Source organism: Cherax quadricarinatus, chromosome 56 (genome assembly GCF_038502225.1).
Source record: "Cherax quadricarinatus isolate ZL_2023a chromosome 56, ASM3850222v1, whole genome shotgun sequence".
NCBI classification, from domain to species: Eukaryota; Metazoa; Arthropoda; class Malacostraca; order Decapoda; family Parastacidae; genus Cherax; species Cherax quadricarinatus.
In genome coordinates, this window is record NC_091347.1 from 3,790,139 (window position 1) to 3,800,144 (window position 10,006).

At 41.8% G+C, this 10,006-nt stretch overlaps 1 protein-coding gene across 1 annotated transcript in view; it reads left to right on the forward strand.

Moving 5' to 3' along the window:
• Positions 1 to 5,067, forward strand: part of LOC138854369 (octopamine receptor beta-1R-like) — a 215,817-nt gene extending 210,750 nt beyond the window's left edge. Inside the window, exon 4 of the mRNA XM_070097030.1 lies at positions 4,798 to 5,067. Coding sequence (XP_069953131.1) covers positions 4,798 to 4,971 — 174 coding nt within the window. The 3' untranslated portion in view covers positions 4,972 to 5,067. The remainder of the gene's footprint in view (positions 1 to 4,797) is intronic.
• Positions 5,068 to 10,006: the final 4,939 nt, after the last annotated feature.

Consider the following 10,006-nt stretch of genomic DNA (forward strand, 5'->3'; position numbering starts at 1 on the left):
GTCCCTCAGTCTGGAGAAGAGTATTGTTCCATAGTCTGAAACAATATGGAGTTGAAGTGACAGGATTGAGCCTATATACCACCAGGAGGTGAGATGTAGGTCACTAGTAGAACGCAGATGTTGAGAGGGACCTGACCTCCCAACATCTGCGTTCTTACTTCTACTAGTGGCCTACGTCTCACCTCCTGGCGCTATATAAGGCTCAATCCTGTCACTTCAACTCCATATTGTTCCAGACTATGGAACAATACTCTTCTCCAGACTGAGGGACTGACCACCTCAAAACTTCAAGGGTGATGGACTGATTACATCGTCTTCAAGTATCTTCTGCTTCTATCAACTTTTTTGTACTCGACTGAAGAAGCCTACTGTGTAGGCGAAACGTTTCCAAATAAAGATACCTAACTGTTGCATATGTGTCTTACCTAACAATCTGGTTGAAGTTGTTGGATGTATTTTTCATCCAGGTAGATCAATATGTAAAGTAAAAGGACACAAGTGCAACTAATGTGACATTTATTGTGGCAACGTTTCGCTCTCCAGGAGCTTTGTCAAGCCATGGCTTGATAAAGCTCCTGGAGAGCGAAACGTTGCCACAATAAATGTCACATTAGTTGCACTTGTGTCCTTTTACTTTACATATTGTCGGTAATTCTACCAACTTTATTACAGGTAGATCAAGCTCACTGTGTGGGCGAAACGTTGTCCATAAAGGATCACATTATACTGCTTATGTATTTATATTTCCATTGTGTCGGTATTTTATACTATTTATTTCTAATGTTACTTTTCTCATATTAATATACATGTATATATTACGGGCATGTTGATGGGCGAGACGCATGTGTGATACTGGGTATCTTCAGTGATGAAATGTTTCTCCTCAATCATGGCTGAGGGACTGATCACCTCAAGATTTGTACTCCATTTCTGCAATACTTGGGTATCTTAGCTGTGGAAATGTTTCGCCATACAGTGACGAAACGAGAAGAATGTTGAAGATCTTCTTCATTCTTCTTTGTGTGATGGTTTGAAAAACCGACAAGTTGAAGATTGAGACACTTATGCAACATATGGGAATCTTTATTCAGGAAACGTTTCGCCACACAGTAGTTTCATCAGTCCAATACAAAGCAGAAGGTGTAAGGAGAGGAGGAGTTTGAGGTAATCAGTCCCTCAGCCTGGAGTCGATGTGTTCAGTCCATCAATCTTGTAAAATGACCCCGCCTCCTCCTGCTTCGCCTCACCTGACTACAGTATATAAGCCACGTCTTCGGCCCTATGCTGTACATTTTACAAGATTGATGGACTGAACACATCGACTCCAGGCTGAGGGACTGATTACCTCAAACTCCTCCTCTCCTTGCACCTTTTGGTTTGTATTGGACTGATGAAGCCACTGTGTGGCGAAACGTTTCCTGAATAAAGATTCCCATATGTTGCATAAGTGTCTCAATCTTCATTCTTTGTATAGGACTGATGAAGTCCCTGTGTGGCGAAACGTTCCCACAACGGATCTCTGAACCATTCATCTACACTCCATTTCTACTTTCTCCAGTAATGATCTTTGTATTCGAGTGATGAAGTCTTACAGAGTGGGCGAAACGTTTGGGCAGTAACTCAAGTGTTGCAAGTGTGTCTTACTCAAGTGCCCCAGCATGACGAGTGTGGATCCCTTGTCATCGTGTGGCACTTGTTGGCCCAGTGCCTGGCTCTCTCTTACCTCTGCTCCATGCCATGCCGTCGACTGACCTTCTGGAGTAGGCGGATCCTTGAGGATGATCCCTAGGGTCAATAATCCCTAGGATCAATGATTCCTAGGATCAATGATCCCTAGGTTCAGTGATCCCTAGGTTCAGTGATCCCTAGGATCATTTTATTTTCTCTAGTAATAGGATTTTCACTTTTATTGAAGAGGTTGGACTGCTTGTTCACCTTTACTTTTTATATTCATTAAATAATCACTCACAATATCCTTTTATTTTACGATTTTTTGTAATATATCAAGTTCGGTGACCAGTGTTCAGCGAGAATTATTTTGTGTGTATGACACGAGTTAGTATTTCCTGAGGCAGCAGTGATCTCACTGCTCACCTGGCGCACACACTTCTCTCGTCCAATTAATCTCTTATTGTATGCTTCCTCTCCTTCCTACCTTTCTTCCTTCCTTCCTCCCTCCATTCATCCCTCTCTTTCTCCCTTACCTACCTTCTGCTTCTATCAACTTTTCTGTACTCGACTGAAGAAGCCTACTGTGTAGACGAAACGTTTCGAAATAAAGATACCTAACTGTTGTATATGTGTCTTACCTAACAACCTGTCGGTATTTTATACCATTTTAATGTTCACCCCTTTCCCCCCCCCCTCTCTCTCCCTCTCTCTCTCTCTCTCTCTCTCTCTCTCTCTCTCTCGCCACGGAGGGCGATATTTCGTCTCCCGACACAACAATAGTCACCACAAAAGCTTCATAGTTTACAGTGCACAAAAAGTATTAATGAAATTATACTGGGAAAATAAATAAAATACATAAAAAATAAAAAGAATAAATCATTAATGAAAGTTACTGTTCAGTAGACAAGTGCTGGTAATTATTTATTATTTTTTTTTATTAGTACACTGGCCGATTCCCACCAAGGCAGGGTGGCCAGAAAAAGAAAAACTTTCACCATCATTCACTCCATCACTGTCTTGCCAGAAGGATGCTTTACACTACAGTTTTTAAACTGCAACATTAACACCCCTCCTTCAGAGTGCAGGCACTGTACTTCCCATCTCCAGGACTCAAGTCCGGCCTGCCGGTTTCCCTGAACCCCTTCATAAATGTTACTTTGCTCACACTCCAACAGCACGTCAAGTATTAAAAACCATTTGTCTCCATTCACTCCTACCAAACACGCTCACGCATGCCTGCTGGAAGTCCAAGCCCCTCGCACACAAAACCTCCTTTACCCCCTCCCTCCAACCCTTCCTAGGCCGACCCCTACCCCGCCTTCCTTCCACTACAGACTGATACACTCTTGAAGTTATTCTGTTTCGCTCCATTCTCTCCACATGTCCGAACCACCTCAACAACCCTTCCTCAGCCCTCTGGACAACAGTTTTGGTAATCCCGCACCTCCTCCTAACTTCCAAACTACGAATTCTCTGCATTATATTCACACCACACATTGCCCTCAGACATGACATCTCCACTGCCTCCAGCCTTCTCCTCGCTGCAACATTCATCACCCATGCTTCACACCCATATAAGAGCGTTGGTAAAACTATACTCTCATACATTCCCCTCTTTGCCTCCAAGGACAAAGTTCTTTGTCTCCACAGACTCCTAAGTGCACCACTCACTCACTGGTAATTATCATGTGATAAATGTGATAAATGGTATATTAAACCGACAAGTTGAAGAATGAGACACGCAACATATGAGAATCTTTATTGAAAAAACGTTTCGCCACACAGTGGCTTCATCAGTCCAATACAAAGAACAGTCTATAGAGAGAAGGAATTTGAAGTAATCAGTCCCTCAGCCTGGAGTGTGTGTGTTCAGTCCATCAGTCTTGAAGATGTAACGATGAATGTAATATTAATAAAATTTATTACACAGGGCTGTTCCACAAATAAGGTAAATTGAACCATGAAGCTACGTAAGCGGGAGAAAGAAACAGTCAGTTAGTCCACTGCTGTCTACTTCATCTCATGAGAACATAAGAAAGGAGGAACATTGCAGCAGGCCTATTGGCCCATTCTAGGCAGGTCCTTATCAAACCCAAACCCACTAAACAATATTCGCCAAACCCATAAACAATGTTTTCCCAGGAGTAAGCTTTGATAGCCCTATTACCTCAAGTGTAAGTCCCACTCAGATCCAGCCCCTCTCACTCATGTACTTATCTAACCTATATTTGAAACTACTCATGGTTCACCTCTATCCACAGCTCAGCCCCTGCTCTCAGTGTACCCTCTCACACCTATCCATGCCCCTTATCCCGTCCTCCCTTAATGATGACGAAGGTCCTCACCTATTTCCAATACCTAACCCCTCGAACCTACAAAGACTGATCTGCCCTCAGCTAAAAGTAACTAATCAAACTGTACAAACACATAGATCATACCAACAAACTATGCCTTAAGAGTAGACCTATATAAAAAAGCTCAAGTCAACCTTATGGTTAGCATTTCTTAATGACAGAGAGAGCACTAATGTTCGACTCAGGGGCTTGCTTGAAAAGTGACAGTAAGACTCACTAACCCAGCAGACGATGGTAGACTGAGAGACAGACAACAAATACTGGCTCGTGAGGATAATGGCGGAGCAATACATCACACACACACTCCTTCAGAAGACCTCTGCCCACCCCCACCTTTCCATCTTCTACTGGATGGGAAACCTCTACTTCCTTTTCTCATTCCTCCCCAGCGAGGAAACCTTCACTCAGCTTCTCCAATCATCCTCCAGAACACAACCCACAGATTAGAATGAAACTGAATGAAAACTAAGAAAACGTTGCGATCTATCGTGGGCCATTGTCGTTGAGTTTCCATCTCCAACTTAAGGGTTAGTGTCGTAGGTTGTGCCAGCCACGGTACCGTGACTTTCTTACTAATACAAGTTATCAAGTGCTCCAGCCACGGTACCGTCAGAGTTCTGGCCTAACATCTGCCTCTCTGTGTCCTAGTACCTATTATTCTGGCCTATCATCTGCCTCTCTGTGTCCTATTACCTGTTATTCTGGCCTAACATCTGCCTCTATGTTACCTGTTATTCTGGCCTAACACCTGCCTCTGTGTGTCCTGCTACAGGAGCAGCTGGACCTGATGGCGTCAACACCTGGTTTGTGCGACTTCAAGGTGAACTTAACCTATGCACTGGTCTCCTCCAGTATGTCCTTCTGGATCCCAGGGATCATCATGCTGGTCATGTACTACAGGATCTACCGCGAGGCTGACCGTCAGGAGATGATGGTCTTCAGGTGAGTCAGATGACTGTCAACTCCGTCTCACCCTCCTGCTCTCTCTCTCTCTTGCAGACGAAAAGCCTCCACTAACACTTCCCTCCACTGGAAGGGTAAACCTCCACTCACATCTTCCTCCACTGAAAGGTAAACCTCCAATCACACCTTCCTCCACTGAAAGGTAAACCTCCAATCACACCTTCCTCCACTGGAAGGTAAACCTCCACTCACACTTCCCTCCACTGGAAGGTAAACCTTCACTCACACCTCCCACCACTGGAAGGTAAACCTCCACTCACACCTCCCACCACTGGAAGGTAAACCTCCACTCACACCTCCCACCACTGGAAGGTAAACCTCCACTCACACCTGACTCCTGCACTCACATGTACTCTCAGTCTTGACTATTGTGATAGACGTGATCGAGGTCTCGGGACCGAAATGTTTTCTAGCAAATCTCGTATCTTTCTAAATCATTCATGAGTACCTTGTTGCCGAGGTTTCCATCAATCAACGCCACCTTACACTGTCCAGGTGACTGTATGGCAGGTGACAGTCTTCACGCGAGTAGCAGGTGAATCAACTGTACCTCACATGTGTTCAGGTGACTGACATAGTTACCTCGTAGGTTTACAGGTGGCCGCCATGAGGCTGCCTTCAGTCTGGCAAGAGATTGTCTTCCAGGTGACTGAAAGGTGAAAATAAGGTGACATGTCTTAGGAGATCACTGTCATTAGGTGACCGCAGACGAGCGAGGTATTCGTGTAGCCAGAGCTTTTTTGGGGGGCATTTTTTAACATTATTCTGATTAACAGTTGACCATTAGATAACATGGGAGTTATGTTCCTGAAAATAGCATGTAAGAAAAATGTGTATAAACTAAACTGAAGAACATATGGGAAAGATTAGGTTAGCGAGTACAGCCCAACAAATACTGTTGAGGTGGTTCAGGTGAACGAGGGCTTCACCTTACGTGCTAGGTTACCCTTGATGCAATGTATTGATCATTATGTTCACAAGAGGACACTTTCTCCTGTATCTTTTATGAGGTCGGCACTTCCCCGTTAAAAGCTTGTTCCGATACGTGTGTTCATGAGGTGACCATCACCTGGTGAATGAGTTAGCTGGTATTTCTAGGTGGAAACAGGTGAGTGGTGCCACCTAGACATTACTGAAAACATCCAGACGAACTGAATGTGTGTGGATTACATAAATATATATATATATATATATATATATATATATATATATATATATATATATATATATATATATATATATATAGAGAGAGAGAGAGAGAGAGAGAGAGAGAGAGAAATTCCAAGCGCTTTAGTGACTACTCGCATTATCAAGGAACTATGAAAGTAAAGCATCCAAGGAAGCTATATAAGGGGTCAGGCCAGCACCTCACTATCAGATCCCACAACGGTTAAACACCTGACGCGCGCCGGCCCACCGTTGTGGGATCTGATAGTGAGGTGTTGGCCAGACCCCTTATATAGCTTCCTTGGATGCTTTACTTTCATAGTTCCTTGATAATGTGAGTAGTCACGAAAGCGCTTGGAATTTCTCTATTCTTTCAGAGTGGTTGTTTTGCATATTCTGAAATCACCTGTTTACTGTGATCTTATTGCATATATATATATATATATATATATATATATATATATATATATATATATATATATATATATATATATATATATATATATATATATAATAAAATATTCCTAGTGGTAAAAAATATACGAAAAAATGGGGTGGTAGGGGAAGCGAAATATTCAAACGGCTTCAGGAAGAAATCCAAATATTCTTCATTGAAGCCTTTTTATCCACTTCTCCGAGGCTATGGGTCCCAAAATTTACACCAGAGGTGGACCCCATCCTATATATATATATATATATATATATATATATATATATATATATATATATATATATATATGGCAAGTGAGTGTAAAACGAAAGTCTGTAATTGTTTTACATGATGGTAGGATTACTGGTGTCCTTTTTTTTCTGTCTCATAAACATGCAAGATTTCAGGTACGTCTTGCTACTTCTACTTACACTTAGGTCACACTACACTGCATGTACAAGCATATATATGTATATATAGACACCCCTCTGGGTTTTCTTCTATTTTCTTTCTAGTTCTTGTTATTGTTTATTTCCTCTTATCTCCATGGGGAAGTGGAACAGAATTCTTCCTCCGTAAGCCATGCGTGTTGTAAGAGGCGACTAAAATGCCGGGAGCAAGGGGCAAGTAACCCCTTCTCCCGTATAAATTACTAAATTTAAAAAGAGAAACTTTGTTTTTCTTTTTGGGCCACCCTGCCTTGGTGGGATACGGCCGGTTTGTTGAAAAAAAAATATATATATATACATATATATATAATGTCGTGCCGAATAGGCAGAATTTGCGATCTTGGCTTAAATAGCAACGTTCATCTTGCCATATAGGACAAGTGAAAATTTGTGTATCCAATAATTTCGCCAAAATCATTCTGAATCTAACGAAAAAAATATATTTCACTGTGTTTGTTTAGTATTAAATTACTGTAAACAAATCTAAAATATATTTAGCTGGGTTAATCTAAAATAAATTGCTCTTGTTATAATAAGGTTAGGTAAGTTTTCTAAGATTCTTTTGGTGCAAAATTAAAAATTTTTACATTAACATTAATGAAAAAAATATATCTTTAAATGTATAAGAGAAAATTTTAGAAAAGACTTAATTTTAAATGAGTTCTTGCTAATTGGCCAGTTTTACATATTCGGTACGACATACATATATATATATATATATATATATATATATATATATATATATATATATATATATATATATATATATATATATATATATATATATATATATATCGTGCCGAATAGGTAAAACTTGCTATTTTGGCTTAAATAGCAACGCTCTTCTTGCCAAATAAGGCAAGCGAAAATTTGTGTATGAAATAATTTCGCAAAAATCATTCTGACCCTAACGAAAAAGAAATATATTTCATTGTGTTTATTATTAAATTACTGTAAACTTATCTAAATATATATTTAGCTCGATTAGGCTCAATTAAATTTTGCTTGTTATAATAAGGTTAGGTAAGTTTTCTAAGGTGCTTCTGGTACAAAATTATTAATTTTTACATTAACATAAATGAAAAAAAATATCTTGAAACGTATAAGAGAAAATTTTAGGAAACGACACACACACACACACACACACACACACACACACACACACACACACACACACACACACACACACACACACACACACACACTGTGTGCCATTAACCACAATCTTCAACACATCCCTGGAAACTGGGCAACTACCTGAGGTATGGAAGACAGCAAATATAGTCCCCATTTTTAAAAAATGTGACAGAAAAAAGGCACTAAATTACAGACCAGTGTCACTGACGTGTATAGTATGCAAAGTTATGGAGAAGATTATCAGGAGGAGAGTGGTGGAGCACTTGGAACGGAACAAGATTATAAACGACAACCAGCACGGATTCGTGGAAGGCAAATCCTGTGTCACAAACCTTCTGGAGTTTTATGACAAAGTTACAGAAGTAAGACACGAGAGAGAGGGGTGGGTTGATTGCATTTTCTTGGAGTGCAAGAAGGCCTTCGACACAGTTCCTCACAAGAGACTAGTGCAGAAACTAGAGGATCAGGCGCGTATAACGGGAAGGGCACTGCAATGGATCAGAGAATACCTGATAGGGAGGCAACAACGAGTCATTATCCGTGATGAGGTATCACAGTGGGCACCTGTGACGAGCGGGGTCCCACAGGGGTCAGTCCTAGGACCAGTGCTATTTTTGGTATATGTGAACGACATGGTGGAAGGGATAGACTCAGAGGTGTCCCTGTTCGCAGATGATGTGAAGTTAATGAGGAGAAGTAAATCAGATGAGGATCAGGCAGGACTTCAAAAAGACCTGGACAGGCTGGACACGTGGTCCAGCAACTGACTTCTCGAATTCAACCCTGCTAAATGCAAAGTCATGAAGATCAGGGAAGGGCAAAGAAGACCGCAGACGGAGTATAGGCTAGGTGGCCAAAGACTACAAACCTCGCTCAAGGAGAAAGATCTTGGAGTGACCATAACACCGAGCATGTCTCCGGAAGCACACATCAACCAGATAACTGCTGCAGCATATGAGCGCCTGGCAAACCTGAGATTAGCGTTCCGATACTTAAGTAAGGAATCTTTCAAGACACTGTACACTGTGTACGTCAGGCCCATGCTGGAGTATGCAGCACCAGTTTGGAACCGGGTCAAGCACGTTAAGAAATTAGAGAAAGTGCAAAGGCTTGCGACAAGGTTAGTTCCAGAGCTAAGGGGAATGTCCCATGAAGAAAGGTTAAGGAAAATCGGCCTGACGACACTGGAGGACAGGAGGGTTAGGGGAAACTTGATAATGAAATACAAAATACTGCGCGGAATAGACAAGGTGGACAGAGACAAGATGTTCCAGAGAGGGGACACAGATACGAGGGGTCACTCTTGGAAGCCGAAGACTAAGATGAGTCATAGGGATGTTAGGAAGTATTTCTTCAGTCATAGAGTGGTCAGGAAGTGGAACAGTCTGGCGAGTGATGTAGTAGAGGCAGGAACCACACATAGCTTTAAGACGAGGTATGATAAAGCTCAGGGAGCAGGGAGAGAGAGGACCTAGTAGCGTTCAGTGAAGAGGCGGGGCCAGGAGCTGAGTCTCGACCCCTGCAACCACAATTAGTTGAGTGTACACACACATATGAAACACCGATGGTTTTTTTCTTACCTCACTTGACAAGAATCATTTATCATCTTCCACCTTTGCTCTCCTTTTATTCTTCTTGTATTCCTCACCCATAACCCCTTCCCTAACTCCTATCCCTCTTCCATACTACAAGCACCATCCCCCATCCCTAACCCCTCTCACACCCCGCTTCCCCACTCACCCATAACCCTCATCCTCCATCATACACTCGTACAAAATTTGTGAAGCTGGTAAAAGCCATCCTTCCATCCATGCTTCTCTCCACTTCTCTTCCAT